Below are 16,616 nucleotides of genomic sequence, written 5' to 3' on the forward strand. Positions count from 1 at the left end.
AGCGGCTGCGGATGCATAGAGGGGGCTAGGGTCATCTAGACTTTGATTCTGGTAGTAGAGAAGTCTATATTTTGAAGTTTACGGATAGATGACGCCAACGCCTAACAATATAGTTGTCCGTCCTGAACTCCTGATAGTTTCTTTAGATTTGAAATTTTTAATTAGATCTCATTATCTCTCTAGTTCATACTCTGCCTGGAATTGGAATTATTAAAATTCTAACCTCATTATTAATTTACATACTAATTTCGATGATTTTGACACCCTTGGCAACAGTAAGTTCTAAATTTTAAAAATTAGCTTTTCCAGTGGTAATTAAGTTTTCATTATCTTATCAAATGTTTTAAATTTGAAAAATCCTTGAGATATCAAGGGACAAGTTTTTTCTGAACTTTTAAATCATAAGCTTTTAAAAAAAAACATCAAAACAACCCCACGTGATCAGAGCTTTCTTCGAAATTCGCTGGGTGCGCAGTTTGCTCAGACAGCTGGCGAACTCCTGAGTCAAGATTACAAAAGGCGTGAGTCGCGATCATCATCGAAATCATCATAAATTTAGCTCGTGATAACGGTTGTATACTTTTTATACGTACATCTGGAAAGAAACTCGCTTTTATAAGTAGTTATCGAATTAATTTGAAAAATGCACGAGGCATATGAGGCAATAGCTATTCTAAATAAATTACCACTTCAAATTGAATCCATAGCGGCATTCGAAGATTTTCTAATATTAGGCACAAGACAAGGACATCTCCTAATATATCGAATGGTTGTCACCTACGAAACCAATGGTCGAATGAAATGCGAAGTAAATCTTCTGAGATCGAACAAATCTTTTGCAAAAAAGCCAATAACCCAAATTAAAGTTGTACCTGAGATTGGAATCCTGATTGTGTTGTCTGATTCTGGAATAACAATCCACGAATTACGACAGTTTAGCTTTCCACTCATCAGTGTTCTGGTTAAAACCAAGAATGCTCATTTGTTCTCTGTAGATATTCAAAAACAAGAATCCCTTACGGGGGGAGTTCAGTATTTTGTCAGATTGTGCGTATCAATTAAAAGGAAACTACAGTTTTATTATTGGAAAAACAGAGAGTTTTTGGAACTCACAAATGATCTAGGCTTATCCGATGTCCCAAGAGCTCTATCCTGGTGTGGCGAATCTATCTGCGTTGGCTTCAGATTGGAATATACTTTAATCAAAGTTAGCAGCGGAGAACTCAAAGAACTTTTCCCAACTGGAAAACAACTTGAACCAGTTGTTTGTCGTTTGAACAACTCCAACTTAGCTCTGGGAAAAGATGAACAAACGATATTTATTGATTCGGATGGGAATCCCACTCTAAAGTACTTTGCATAGCCACTTAATTATGGCAAATATAAATTCATTTAATTTTCATACTTTTCAGATACGCTGTTCCATGGAGTGAAATCCCTTTGGCCCTGGAGTATGACCAACCTTATTTGCTAGCAGTTTTACCTTCATCCGTCGAAGTTAGAACTACAGAACCGAGACTACTAATACAAAATATTGCACTACCCAAAGTTCGGTACATAACATACTGTAAGAGAGGAAGCGTTTTTGTGGCATCCAACAGCGATGTTTGGTGTTTATTCGCTGTGGAAATTCAACATCAGATTTCAAAATTGCTTAATGAAAAGCAATTTGAGCTTGCCTTACACTTGTCTAACATAATTGACAGCTCCGATGTGGAAAAAGAAAAACTTGTGCAAAAAATTCAGAATAAATACGCTTTCGATTTGTTCTGCAAAAGAAAGTTTAAAGAAGCTATGGACATATTTTTAAAATTAGGCACTGATCCATCTCAAGTTATTGGTTTATTCCCTGATTTATTACCTGATGAATATCGTAACAGTATAGAATATCCTGACACTTTACCTCCTTTGCAAGGGGAAGATTTAGAGAGGGGCCTTTCCTCGTTGATAGATTACATAATGGATATCAGAAACCTTGCTAATAAAGATAATTTGCCTTCAGTAATGCCTTTAACCGCAATTGTAGAAGGACAGAAAACTATAAAATCCAAAAAACATTTGCTGCAAATTATCGACACGACTCTTCTTAAATGCTATTTGAAAGTCAATGATGCCTTAGTGGCGTCTTTACTTAGACTTTCTGATAATTATTGTCATATAGAAGAATGTGAAAGAGCCTTGAAGAGAAATCAAAGATACAGCGAGCTAATAATACTCTATCAGTACAAGGGTCTCCACAAGAAGGCATTAGAACTTCTCTATAAGCAATCGAAGAAACCAGAGTCTCAACTGAAAGGCCCTTCAAAAACTATACAATATTTACAACACTTGGGCAAAGAGTACTTGGATTTAATATTCGAATTCTCCGAATGGGTTTTGAAAGAGTATCCAGAAGAAGGCCTTAAAATATTCACCGAAGATTTAACTGAAACTGAAGGTTTACCAAGGCAAGAAGTGATGCAGCATTTGTCTGACAAAAATCCGGATCTGGTCATTCCCTATTTAGAATATGTTATCGAGAATTGGAGTGATCAGTCAATCATGCTTCACAATACTCTAGTGAGAATGTATTGTGACAAAATACAAAAATTATATTCGATGTTAAATGCCCCTAATTTTGATGAGAATATCGACAGTCTGCAACAAGTTCCCAGCCAGCTGCAAGAAGCTAGGAAATACTTGACGCTGTTTTTGGAAAATCCTTCTTCTAACTACACCGCGGAAACCTTCCCCGCGCTTTTGCTTAACATTGGGTTATACGAAGAAGCGGCTATAGTAATGGGTCGTCTTGGTCGCCACGAAGATGTTTTGGCCATATACACTTTGTACTTACGTAACAATCAAAAAGCAGAAAATTATTGTCTCAGAGTATTTGAAAAGGACAAACCTGGAAAGCAAGATGTTTTCGTGTTCCTTCTGAAAGCTTATTTATGTCCGGGGTCTTTGAGCTTAAACTTTTCAAGGGCGATGCCCAAAGGAGAGTATAACAAGAACCCCGATGTGGTTACAGCCTTGAAAATTCTGAAAGATCATGCGACAAAAATAGATCCCGAGAAAGCCTTAGATCTTCTGCCTAGTAGTGTGAAAGTGAAAGAGGTTCAAGAATTCCTCGAGATGGTACTTGAAAACAGATTTGCCAATCATCACAACACAAGAGTCCTCAGAAATTTGTTTTTAGGCGAGTATTTGCAAGTGTTTTCCAGGAAGATAGAATCTCAGTCTTGGAAATTGACGCTAAGTGATTTGGATGTATGCTGGGTTTGCCAGAAAAGAATAAGTAAAAGCGCTTTTGCTCGCTTCCCAAATGGAGTAATTGTTCATTATAGTTGCAAAGATAAGTATAGTCCTGAACACTGAACTGAATTAAGAAATTTAAAAAGGCTTTGTACGTTAATTTGAAAGAAAAACAAATGCAACCCATATCTAGTTCATTCTTAAATAATGAAGATTATGTAATATAGAAAAGCATTATTTTGTAACATAACCTATTTTAGCAAATGACATTGCTAAAAATTGAACAACTATATAATTTTAGCTTTTTTCTACTTTCCTTTTAATTTTTTTTGTAATTTATGATTTTTATAAATGTATAATATGGATATCTCTCTAAGTCAATAAAGTATTCTATTTAAAAAAATTAGTAAATTACTTTATAATTCCACTACAACTTAACTCTATTCATTTAAAATATAATACATTATTTTAACTTTTTGTAACCATAGTAATTATCCTTAAACATAATTTTGCAGGATAGAGTAAAAAAATATAACTTAAATTATACTTTGCTTAATGCAATGTTTATGACATGACAATTTGAATAACCTAAAATATTAAGTAACTTCTATCCATCATCAAAATATTCTTCTTCGTCAAAATACTGGCAATCTCCTCCGTCTTCACCTAAACATTTCAATTTATGCGTCTTAATATAATGGTCAATAACAAGACTAAATAAAGTATTATAACCTCTATGTTGTCCTAAAAGCTCCGCTACACTCAAATGAACATCTTGAGGTTCTGGTTCCTCCTCAACTTCGGACAATTCTTCCTCTTCATCATCTGAAAAAGTTAATTTATATTTGCTGATAACTTATTCCAATACTAATTACCACTGATTTTTCCCATTTACCAAGTAATTTTAACTGATAATTATTAGAAAAATCCTTGCTAATGCTAGCTACATCTAAGTAGAACAACAAAATAATGATAATAATCCGTAAAAAATCCGATAAGTTTGATATTGACAGTTTTCCAATTGTGATATTTCTAAAATTCATTTTGTATCAGTTCGTACCCATCACTATTATATTTCAAGTCAAGAATAAGTTATATATAAGTAGTGACATACCTTGAGCATTGGCTGCAGGATCTGAAAATTCAACTTTCTGTACATTGTCTTCCAAGTCATCCTTCTTGAGTTGTTTAACCTTAACAAGAAATAAAAAAATTAAAATTTGAATACTTAAATGTAATGAAACCGCTAAAAGTGATCGTACTGGGACCCCAACCCCGATTTTCTACCTGACCCAACTTGGGTAGGGTTGTTAAATTTTTTGGTCAGGTTTTTTTATTAGGGTGTTCCAAATCCAAAAACGCTCGAGCAAGCGCTTAGGTACAACCAAAACGGAGAAGGAGGGGGGCAAGCCAGCCTATTCTCTCAGCGACTTCTCTAGTTTGAAGGTACAAAGGTCGCATCACGCTCGCCTTATTCGCCGTTGTTTTGATTTCGTTTTCGGTTTTACTTTTAAATAAAGATGTGCTACTTTTGCATACGTTTTGTCACGTTTATAGTTAGAAAACGCTTAAAAATAAAAATTCCAAAAAACCCCAACCCAACCCAGTTTTTTAGGGTTTTTCCTCTCCCCAACCCCGACTCAAATGTCACTCATACGATCACTAACAGCTAATAAACTTACTTTTATCTCAGGCTTATAATCAGTTGACGATCTTTTTTTGCTGGTGGTAAATTTAATTTGTTACTTCATACCACTCTATTTAGATTTAATATTTTGACTAACTTTTGGTATGACATAATTGAAGACATGAGATCGCTGATAGCGACTGGAGGCGTTCCACCTAGTGAACTTTTGGTGCTGCTTCGCGAAGATGGTCTTGAAGAATCTAGTTTCTTCGGAGTTGCGAATGTATCAGCTGTGTTAATATCACTGGATATACTCAGTTGTTTATCAGTCTTGATATCAGATGTTTTGAGAGATTTTAATACTTCGTAGTTTATTTTAGTGGAGATTCTCTTTTCTTGGAGCATTTTCTCAATGGCTTCTCCAGCAGAATTTGCTTGAACATTACCTTTCTTGCGAGATTGCCTTTTCCTCTAAAATAATAAATGGAAACCAGAAATGTGTAGGGCTTCAAAATCCAGATAATAGCCACCTTTTTTGTTTCAGGTTTTTTGGCATTTTCTTCAGCTTCTTTGGCCTTCCTTTCCTCTTTTTCTGTAATACAGATATTTATCATATAAAATTACATATTTTAAAAACAAAATAGAAAGTATTAAAATTTCAATTATTATTTTTTATAATAAATATAAATCGTGAGTGACTAAGGTCTGACAATTATCGTCACTAGTTTTTACTAGTCATTAGTGTGATTCCCAAGTCCTTAAATTTTCTTTTTATAGAGCAGCTAAGGCTTTTTGAAACGCTTTCAAAAGTATAAAATCTTTCCTTTATTAAAAGAATAATGAATTACTAAAGTGGCAATTATAAATACTTGCTTCCTTTCTAAAGGTAGTTATTTTCAAATAAGAGACCTAAACGCATTTGGCTTTTATTTACAAAAATAAGATAAGGAGGAAGCAAAGAGATTATTATTATTATTATTATTATTAATAAAACTTAAACTTCCAATTATGCAATTGCACTGTTACAAACTATCATTAACTGATATAATTTTGATATGTTATATACAGTAGACAATACAATAGTAAGAAAACAATCACCTTTCATTTCCTTCAAGTATTCGGCATGAACTTCCATCCAAAGATTTGTCTTTGCATGAACTTCGGACTCTGACATGAGATAGGCATCTAGCTCTTCATCATCTATTCCAGTCATATCCAGCTCGCCATCACCTTCATTTATTTCTATTGAAAATTTCAATATTTGTTTAACTTATTTCTACAATACAATATATATAAATGAAATAGAATACCTGTATCCGCATTGACCCTCATGCATTCTTCAATGGATTCTTTCAATCCCAGACTGGCAGCTGTAGGAGCCAAGCCCTTTTGCCTGTGTGCTTCCGCTTCCCCAACAATTTCCGGGGAATCAATTTCTTCTTCGACTTCCGTTGTCAAAACATTGCTTTGATAGTTTGTGCAACTTTTGTCTCTTGGTAGTAAAATATTTTCCATCGCTTGCTCTTCGCTAGTTGGTGCAGCGTCTGAATTATCGTGACTTATATATTCATTTATACACTCCACAGTATTGTCAATGATGAATTGTTCAGTGACTTGCTCTTCTTCCACTTCCTCTGCAAGATTTCACAGAAAAAGGCGCATTAACATTACTTATATGATATTATTAAAGAATTTCAAACTTACCTTCAGACAGTGATAATTTAGAATGTCTTTTTTTGCTCTTTTTCCTTTCTTCAAGAGCACCTTCAATGTGTTTCTGAAGCTCCGTAATTTCCGCTGATGTTTCAACAGATTCATCAACTTGGTGTACTTTCTGTTTCCTCCTAGCCTCTTTGAAACAAGGAGGGTCCTGCTCTTCCTCAAGATCAATTGCCATGAATTCATCCAAAGTTAATTCTCCTGATGGAGTGTCGCCAAATTCCATCAATCTGAAACATTTAAAACAAATGTATTATAAATTCATATTTTGCAAGGAATGAAAACTAGTAACTGGTAGGTACCTTTTCCTTAGGGTAGTTTCGCAAACCTTGACAATCTGAATAATATCCTTCACTGTTCTGTTAAAATCGTGCATCCTAGCTGCCACTAACAAAGCTATAAAAATTTATTAACATAAAAATTTAATTATTTCTCAGTCCACAAGACAAAATTCAATGGTCAAATTAAATTTACCAGCTCCACACAGACCAGATGGTCTTCGTCCAGTATGCATCCAATCCCTTTTCATTCTTTGAACTAAACGGTGGGCTGTCATTGAAACTTCGTGCGTTTTTTCGCCAAATTCCAATCGATGCGCAAAACGAACGATGTAAATACATGGATCTAGAAACAAAATAAATAGTGATACCAAAAATAAACAACATTTTACGTAATAAAACAGCTGTAAGTGGCGCTATTTAGGTCATAGATGGCGGAAGGGTAATAGAGAAATCAGCGCTACCTATCTGCAAGATAAAAGAGCCGCGTTGCCGCTGCCGGCCTAAACGATATTTATCATTTTGTACAATAATTTTACCCACTGTACCATCACTGGTACCATGTACGATAACTCAAGTGGAATGAATTTACTAGTCAAGAGCTTTGTTACACTTAAGCAAAATGGAGAAACGTTCTTCACTTTTATCGCTCTTAGCACTTAAGGCCGGTGCCTTTTGCCGCTAAGTTTGAGACGTTCAGTGTAGAAACGTGTGAAAAAGTGTAAAAATTAAAAAAAAGTCTTTGAAATTTGAGAGCTATCGTGCTTATGGTAGTTTTTCTAAGGGTATATCGGTGTTTCTCAATGTTTCTAAAAGAAGACCATTTTTTTATGGTCGATAAATGTATCTAATCAGGTTGGCAACGCTGTACCAAAATCTTCCGACCAAAAATGGAGGACGGGGAATCTCCGAGAAAATACATTTGATTTCAAAATTTTAAAGAGAGGTTCGTTCAACATTTCAATGCAAACATAAAACCCGAAATGTCAGCTAAACCAAAAAGGCGAGAAGATATGAACGGATTAACCACTAGTAAATCGTGGATGATAAGTATGTTTATTGTTTTAGCCGTTTAGGCTCGATTTTCTTACCCTAGTGTTCACTTTCAGACCCTCCCATGTTTTTTTATTCGGATTTGGGAATAGTTGAGACGGTTAAGCCTTAGTCAGTGGAATAGCCCGCCACTGAGACGGGTCTACACAATAATATTCTTCCTTGGCGTGTTGACTCAAAAATACATTAACTAAAAATATGAACGCCAATACAAATAGTAGCAAATAGAAATTTAGGTGAAAAGTTATTTAAATAATTTAATTCCGAAATAAGCTGGATACTTTGATTCTTTTTGCATACCGTCATTTTGAACTTGCATAGGGGAGATAAATAATACCTGACATTATGATAACGACGGTATTATTTAAAAACTCTTGCTACTGCACCTAGAACTAAGCGTTCCGCAGCCAGAGACATTTATCCCTTTCAGCGTTTGGTCTTCATTATAAGCTGTCCACCTAAAAACAAGACTACCATTACAATTCTACGCGACGTCTTGTTTAATTTTTTTTACAACTGAGTATAAATTGTAGATTCACCGATGGGCAAACTACATTGCCCATGATTCACCTGTTACTTTTAAATTTACAAAGAAAGGCTAAAAATGTTATTGGCAGGGATGACAAATAGCCACCACAAAATAGCTGACTTACTAGACCAAACAATCAACGCGGTGTAAGATATCACGAGACCCAAAAATCGAGGCAAACACAAATTTTAAGTTTTAATTCTTTCGCTAAGGGGAATTACCGGCCTACTTACGTCGCGATACGCCAAACACGTTTGATGGTATAGTAGCCCGATCGAGTTTTTGAAAGAAAACCTATATTAACGCGCCATAAAAGGTAATAAAGAAATCTTAAATGGCGCATATCGCCAAGTTACCGAAAAATCAGTCTGGAAATTTCGAGTTTTGCCATGTTTACCGACAACAACAAGATGGAGGTACGTTACCAGTTACTGAAGCGCCATAACCACCCCCAAAAGACCCTTAAAATACGGACATTTAAATAACCCATACTAGACGAAATGCTAACGTTCCAAGGAAATAATTGAACATCAGGTGATTTTATAATTTCATAGTCTATCGCGTCCCCTACATTCTCGAGTAATTGTTTGATATAAATGCGTCGGTTTACGTTAGCTTAGCAATGTCGACGCGCGGAATTTTAAATTTATATGTAATACACGTATTTTTTTAATTATTTCTACTATCAATTTTTTACTTAGAAGAAAGGAGAAAAAAGTAATTTGTCCTTCAGAATCGAGTAAAAATGAACCATTAACTATCGCCCTCAACCTAATCAAAAGTAATCGGAATTCGGATTTTTTTCTTGATAAGTGGTGAAAATCGCGTGAATGTGCCCGCCTTTCGTCTCCATCCAGCTGCGCTAATCTCCGCGCTGTTGGGACTGGTTTCGGGGGTGACTTCGGTCGCTTTAAGAGGGTTTTCGGGTAGCGTTACCGGCGCACTACATCGCTCATAAAACCCAAAGGGAAAAGATGTTGCAGTAATTTCGTCCTCGAAACGATAGAGCGTACATTTTACAGCGTCTCAATGTGGGATATACCCTTAGATCTTTTCATAGAGATACTGGCTTGTGAGTAAAAAATTTCTATAGGAATTCTATAGTATAATTTCTACAGTAACTTGGATAATTTTTCTATAGACGTTGGGGAAAAAAGTCTTTCTATAGAAATATTTTTAGGGTATAGAAAACCTTCTATAGACTTCTGTGACATTTCGTTGAAAGTCTATAGAAAATGTTTGGAATTAGGGGATAATAATTTTAATCGCGACGAACATTTATCTTTTCCGAATGAAGGTTCTTCGTCGGGAGCAATCTTACCCAACTGCGGCAGTCCTCAGGACAGCCCTCCGCACCCCATCACGCAAGTGCAATGTACCTGCGCCCTGGGCAGTCCGCCTCCCTACAAGAGCCTGGCCATAGGGCACGGGCACGGCGCTCTGGGGGCCGCTGGAGGTAACGGGCAGAACGGAGGGTCTTGCGCCCTAGGGGCCGGGGCCAATGGAGAGAACAACGCTTCTAACGGCTCCAACGGGTCCCTGCTGACCCTGACTGGCCCTAGTCAGACCTCGGACCCCAACTGGCAGGCTGGCAAGGGAACCGTCAGGGAACGCAACGCGGCTATGTTCAACAACGAGCTCATGTCCGACGTCCGTTTTCTGGTGGGAGCCAAGGGATCTGGCCAACGCATTCCGGCCCACAAGTACGTTCTGGCCACAGGGAGCTCCGTCTTCTACGCCATGTTCTACGGGGGCTTGGCGGCTGACAATAAGTGCGACATTGAAATCCCCGACGTAGAGCCCGCCGCTTTTCTCACTTTACTCAGGTAAATATATTTCTTTTTATTCGAGGACTCAGATATTTGCCCAAATCTCGTATACAATTTGGATAAAAATCTGAAATACTAGAATTTACCTCCTGAGACTTTTTATGAGAAATGAACCATTTGGAACAAAATACAAAATTCTAGAATCCCCCCCTTTATAGTTTTATATGACAAATCATCGATTTGGATAGATTTCGAAAATCCTAGAATCCCCCCATAGACTATATGACAAATCATCCATAATCTTGAAATTGTTTTGAAACTAAGAATAATTTTCCTACCTTTCGTTTTTATTACGAGCTATCAAATCTAATTTCGCAGACGTTCACATACAAAGCGCAAAATTACCTTTTAAAAATCAATTGAAATTTCTTCCAATTCAAAATTAATTTTCCCCTGATAGTACCCAAATTGACAAAATTATCGTTAATTTTATAATTTTCTCTTTCGACTAAATCAAAATTCAAAAATATCAATATTGGTATGTCAAAAATAGTAACCAATAATCGAAAAAAAGTTTCGGAACAATTTTTTTTTTGTCTAAAATGGAAAGTTTTTACCAAACCATTCACTTTAATGGAAATTAAAGTGGTTAGTTTTGATTTTAATGTATTTGGTAATTAGAAAAGTTAGAGTTATTAGTAGCAAATTATGTTTTCGTCTTAATTTTTAACGAAAAGCGAAAAAAAAAGACCATATTTCGTTGCCTTTCATCTGTGATGATATTACCCTCCCGCGAAACAACAAATGCTGAATGTATAAAATGAAAATGCGGAAGTACTCAATATCTGGAAGAATGGAGTTTCTATCTCGTCCGAGGTCACGTCCCTAAAACTACCGAAATCCAGTCTCTCTCTTTCCCTCTTGGCTGTTCGGTCGTTCGGTCAGCTCGAAGCCCCCCCCCCCCCCCTCTATCACTGACTGATCAACTCGGATAAAGTGGGCTGCGAAGTGAAAAAAATCGGCATTCAATTTAAATATTTGAGACGTTATAAGCTGACACGTCTTAGCTCGGGCACTGGTTTCATCGAAACTAACATTGTAGTGATGTCAAAGCGATCCGAAGTTCCGGTTAAAATATTTTCTAAACTTTGCTTATGTTTCAACAAGAACTTATTTAGGTTACTGAGAACGTACTATTATACCTTCCACGTTCGCTACCTAACCTCTCAGAAAACCTCCAGTTTCCCAATTGTAAAGCGCCATCTAGTTATAAGAACATTCTTTTCGATAAAACGCGTATTATTAGTTACGGAAAAGTTTAATTTAATGATTTTTTTCATTCATCTTAAAATAATAATTGGTAGATTATCAATTATCTATCGTGTCAAGAATAAATATTAAGTCGAGATTTTAAGGATGTTCTTATAGTTCACCATCTCGCTTTTCAACTATATAAGGTTTCGCTTTGTGGTTCGTTTTGAAAGGAAGCTAATTTAGCCCCTACCTAAAAGAGGCGCTTCGCTACGCTGTTATATGGTCTTTCGTACGATTATACTGCCAAACAGTGTTGCCATACATTTTTGAAATAAATTACGACGAGCAGGGCCGTGCTTAGGGGGTGGCGAGCCGGGCGGTCGCCCAGGGCCTCTAAAATTTTACCATAGGGATGTATATACCGGAGGGCCGCTACTATCAGTTTCGACCATGCATTTCGCCCGGGGCCGCGAGACCTCTAAGCACGGCCCTGACGACGAGGAATGCGTGGTAACAGTGTTTAAATAGCGTCTGATTCTCCTATGTCCAAAAACGGTTTCTTGGTTTCAATTTACACAGATCCCCGTAGCGGCCAACGCGAGAAGCTTACAAACTGCGTCTGCTTAAACGTAAATCCAGCAGTTTGTAGTTTTATCGCGTTGGCTGCTACGAGGCTCTGTGTAAAATTAAAAAGCTAATATCAGAAACCAAATCCCGAAGCTAACATGTACTGATAGTAGAATGTACGTTATCTTTGTCCGTAGGTATCTCTATTGCGACGACATCAATTTGGAAGCGGACACCGTCTTGGCCACCCTCTACGCCGCGAAGAAGTACTTGGTGCCGCATTTGGCGCGCGCTTGCGTCTCTTTTTTAGAGACAAGCCTGACGGCTAAGAACGCCTGCGTTCTTCTGAGCCAAAGCCGTCTGTTCGAGGAACCGGAACTGATGCAGCGATGCTGGGAGGTGATCGACGCTCAGGCGGAACTGGCTCTCAACTCCGAAGGGTTTGTGGACATCGACTACAACACCCTGCTTCTCATCCTGGGACGCGAAACTCTCAACGCCAAGGAAATCACCCTGTTCCAAGCGGCGACCAACTGGGCGGCGGCCGAATGCGCCCGGCGCAATGACACCGAACCCACCGCCGAGAACAAGAGAGCGGCTCTGTCCAAGGCCCTCTACGCTATCCGGCTGCCCGCCATGAGCCTCGAAGAATTCGCCAACACGGCGGCCCAATCGGGCATCCTCACGCTGCGAGAAACGACCGACGTGTTCCTGCACTTCACGGCCACGAACAAAAAGATCACAGTCCCGTTCCCCAGCAAACCCCGGGCGGGGTTGAAAGCCCGCGTCTGCCACCGCTTCCAGTCATCCGCGTATCGCAGCAATCAGTGGAGATACAGAGGCCGCTGCGACAGTATTCAATTTTGCGTCGACAAACGCATTTTCATGGTGGGCTTTGGCCTGTACGGTTCCAGCAACGGAGCCGCCGATTACAACGTCAAAATCGAGCTCAAAAGAATGGGAAAGGTTTTGGCCGAGAACAACACGAAATTCTTCTCCGACGGATCCAGCAATACCTTCCACGTTTACTTCGAGCATCCTATTCAAATCGAAGCCGACACCTACTACACCGCTTCGGCCATTTTGGACGGCGGGGAACTCAGCTATTTCGGACAAGAGGGCATGAGCGAAGCCACCATCGGGTGCGTCACCTTTCAGTTTCAGTGCTCTTCGGACAGCACTAACGGCACAGGGGTACAAGGGGGGCAAATTCCGGAACTGATTTTCTACGGGCCCTCGGCGGAAACGAGGGATTGATTCCCCCCCCCCCCCCTCTCAGGGTCATGTCTCCGTAAAGGTCACTTCGATCGACAATTTGGGAGTTCTCATAAAAAGAACGTTCCTCATTCCTCTATAATCATAATCTGTTAGAAAAACTCTCTATTTCAAATATATCGCGGTTAATGTCAACCAGCTTGTATACTTTTGAGAAGAATTGTTTGCAAATCGCCTAAGATAGGTTAATATAAACGGTGGTAATTAAAATCAGTATTTCCGAAAGTTTCGGTATAATGTTTCGTTTTCTATTTGATGTTATTTTTTAACAAATTGCGTTACTATGTAAATATCTACAGAAAACCCTTTAAGGGTACTATAAGAATCATGAAAAAAAATTAAAATTATATAAAACACATCGAAATACGTTAACGTTCTTTTAGACACCCATTTTAAAGAAATAGGGGTGATAATTAAGCTAATCAGAAACCAAAAAAATCTTAGTACTTTTAAGTTGGTAAATTATGCCAATACGTTTAATGAGTGAAGCATTTTTGTAAATAAGTGTATGTTATGTAAAAAATGCAATAAAAAGTAGATTAAAACGAACCAAATATTTCTCTAAAAACCACAACACATTTAAGCTCCCAAATCGAAAAGCTCAATTAATTATAAATACCTTTTTTTTAATAAGCACGCCCCTAATTATAATCTACTCTCTCAAATCAATATTTTTTTTCAAAATGCCCACCATAAAGTTACGTAATTTTTGCTCCCAGCGGCTTTTCTGGTAATTACAGTGGTCGCGCGCAGGGTGGCGAGAACAGGCAGGGAGGGCAAAATGCTGGAACATAATATTTACCCCATTAATTCCTTATCCCGCGCAATTTCCAGTTTTTAGCCCTCCCATTATAAATAGATGGGGACACGTTTCCCAAACCAAGAAATTACATTTTTTCTTGCCCACTTCTAGAAAATTTCATCCACCAAAACTAAAGAGGGCGCTATACAGTGATCTCAGTATCACGTGACACGACGTCACCTATGCTTTTTCCCATAGAGAAAAAATCCCGCATAAAATGGCGGCCATAACCAAAGCTAGGAACTGAAACTACTCTATAGACTATAGGGCTGTAGCTTTGGCTGTGGCCGCCATGTTGGGTAGAAAAACCATAGAATTTATATTTCAATAGAGTAATGGCAGTGCTACGTCACACGACGTCACCCATGCTTTTTCCTATTCATAAAAAATTCGCGCCCACAATGGCGGCCATGGCCAAAGCTACTACTCTATAAGAAAAAGCATGAGTGACGTCGTGTGACATAGAACTGTTAGCTCCCTATTGTAGGTAACATACCATATGTATATTTTGATAAGAAAATTTAATTTGTTTTTTCTGAATCAGAAATTTCAATTCTCAATAAATTATAATGAAAATGCTAAGCCGCTAATTCGTAAAAAAAAAACTCACCAATCCAAGGTATATTCAAGCACAATGCAGCGGATAGATGAAGATAAGTTCTGCCAAGTTCATAAACATTCACCTGGAAACATAAATTTTCACTAAAAATGTTCTTTTAATATTATTATGTAATTTTTTTACCTGAACTATGTCACTCAAATCCAACATTAAATCTTGAATTTTGAGTTAAGAGAAAAATCATAATGTGTTACTCATAGTTAAATAATAAACTATGAAAGGATACGAGGTGTGCCTTCAATTCTGCACACCATATAAACACATGCAGCCACTACGTGAGAGTTTTTGCGTCCTCTGGTTAAATGCTTGGTTAATGACATTTTGTAAAAATTATAAGCCATCTCAATGCAATGCTGATTCAAACGGAGCTGTTCGCACATTTGCACAATTTTTCTACGTGCTGTAAATAGATACTCAGATTTTACAATGATCTATGCAATCTGATAAACAATTGGTACCTTTTTGAAGAGTTAATTGTCGAGACTCTTTTCCAAGTCCATGCTGAAAACCAAGATTCAAACCACCACTGGACTGCCCTATTTATTTTAAATCATTATGAAAAATATGAAAAACTAATAAGATATCGCAATTGAAATCTCACCTTCGGCAGAAACCATTTGACCAACTGCCCTAGTTCCCCCATGACTGCCTTCTTCAAATTGAACTTCGGATACAATAATATTAGCCTCAAGAACTGATCCGCAATTTGTACATACTGAATCTCCCCGAGCTGTATCAGTGTCTATTTCACTACAGCCACAATGCGGGCAAGTTTTTTTAGGCATGATTGTCACTTAATCTGCCAAAAAGCATTAAAAACGAATTTGAGTATTTTTCAAAATAATAGTGCAGACACTATTAAACATTCATTTTGTAATGATACGGGCAACTTCGATTAAGAGGTTCTTCGACAGGACGTGCTCCAAGTTGGCCACCATTACGACAAAGGCTTATTATACATAAATAAATTCGACTCCCAAGTTAAGTGATTTTCCTTGTTTAATAGTAACTTACCTATTAATCAAAACTCTGAATATTCATTCTATGGTCTCACCCATAAATAGCTTTGAGTTAACAAGTCCATAAATGATGAAAATTGTCTTTTTTTTGCATGTACACACTTTAGGTGAAAAGCGGATAAGAATTTTTTTTGTCATTGAGGCACGTCTCGCCATCTGTTGGTACAATGTTTTCTTTTTTCCTCTATTTTATGTTAGTAGATGGAGCTGTTTGCCATGACAAAATTTAAAAAATCTTGATATCGTGCCAACAATTCAAAATGTTTGCGATTATACCATGGACTGTAAAATTTACAGTCCGTGATTATACCGCGTAGACTAGTTAAAATAGGCACTTCAATAAAACATCTTATTGGTGGAAATTGCCATCATGGAGAAATAGTAGAGGAGGGGAAAGGAAAGAAGGCGCTAAATCCGACAGCGTAGTGCTAGTTCGAGGCGGAGAAAAAAAAGGGGGGAAAGTCGAGGTAGACTTTTTAAAGAATTCAAACCCTAACCGGTAGATCGCGCCATGATCGCGCTGCCTTTGTTGGAATGTATGAATAGATAAATCTACCTCGACATACCCCCCGTTTCTACATCCCACCTTTACGCGATTCCTGAAGAGGAATGTCAGTGCTTAGCCCAATCAGAACTATCAATACCACTCCAGGGCTATTCCTCTATGTTGCCATAGATATAAGAAATGTATATAAAGGTCTAGATAAATTTCGGGGCGTCTAAGCCTAACATAAAATACGGAATTGACACCTAGCAGACACCGAGGAAGATATCTATGGAAATTGCCAAGAAGTAATATTTAAATTTATAATAATACTTTGTTATCAGGATTTAGAAAGTGGGATACACTTATTAGGCTCCTGAGCTCACA

General features: G+C 37.7%; 4 protein-coding genes across 5 annotated transcripts in view; 2 read left to right on the forward strand and 2 right to left on the reverse strand.

Annotated features, from left to right (window-relative positions):
• Positions 1–16,616, reverse strand: part of Dtd (D-aminoacyl-tRNA deacylase) — a 68,889-nt gene that overhangs the window by 12,474 nt on the left and 39,799 nt on the right. The window lies entirely within an intron of this gene.
• Positions 483–3,643, forward strand: Vps39 (vacuolar protein sorting 39). The gene is made up of 2 exons (XM_090153955.1): positions 483–1,350; positions 1,413–3,643. The coding sequence occupies exons 1-2, from the start codon at positions 644–646 to the stop codon at positions 3,355–3,357; spliced, it is 2,652 nt and encodes an 883-aa protein (XP_090010081.1). The 5' UTR covers positions 483–643; the 3' UTR covers positions 3,358–3,643.
• Positions 3,634–15,875, reverse strand: Brf (Brf RNA polymerase III subunit). The gene is made up of 17 exons (XM_090153956.1): positions 15,741–15,875; positions 15,328–15,525; positions 15,185–15,262; positions 14,953–15,126; positions 14,850–14,881; positions 14,718–14,790; positions 7,055–7,204; positions 6,883–6,976; positions 6,566–6,810; positions 6,172–6,495; positions 5,960–6,103; positions 5,392–5,453; positions 5,019–5,332; positions 4,917–4,956; positions 4,349–4,427; positions 3,967–4,059; positions 3,634–3,900 (listed from the first exon to the last, which is right to left on the reverse strand). The coding sequence occupies exons 2-17, from the start codon at positions 15,509–15,511 to the stop codon at positions 3,842–3,844; spliced, it is 2,145 nt and encodes a 714-aa protein (XP_090010082.1). The 5' UTR covers positions 15,512–15,525; positions 15,741–15,875; the 3' UTR covers positions 3,634–3,841.
• lute (BTB/POZ domain containing protein 3 lute) lies at positions 7,730–13,828 on the forward strand. 2 transcript variants are annotated; one of them, XM_090153957.1, is made up of 3 exons: positions 7,730–7,908; positions 9,738–10,266; positions 12,228–13,827. In XM_090153957.1, exons 1-3 carry the CDS (start codon positions 7,842–7,844, stop codon positions 13,285–13,287), a joined length of 1,656 nt encoding a protein of 551 aa, XP_090010083.1. In that variant the 5' UTR covers positions 7,730–7,841; the 3' UTR covers positions 13,288–13,827. The 2 variants fall into 2 exon arrangements, with proteins under 2 accessions (XP_090010083.1, XP_090010084.1); XM_090153958.1 differs by lacking the exon at positions 7,730–7,908 and adding an exon at positions 9,293–9,512 and having other exon boundaries at positions 12,228–13,828.

Source organism: Leiobunum rupestre, chromosome 7 (assembly GCF_980474605.1).
Source record: "Leiobunum rupestre chromosome 7, qqLeiRupe1.1.hap1, whole genome shotgun sequence".
In the NCBI taxonomy this organism is placed as follows: Eukaryota; Metazoa; Arthropoda; class Arachnida; order Opiliones; family Sclerosomatidae; genus Leiobunum; species Leiobunum rupestre.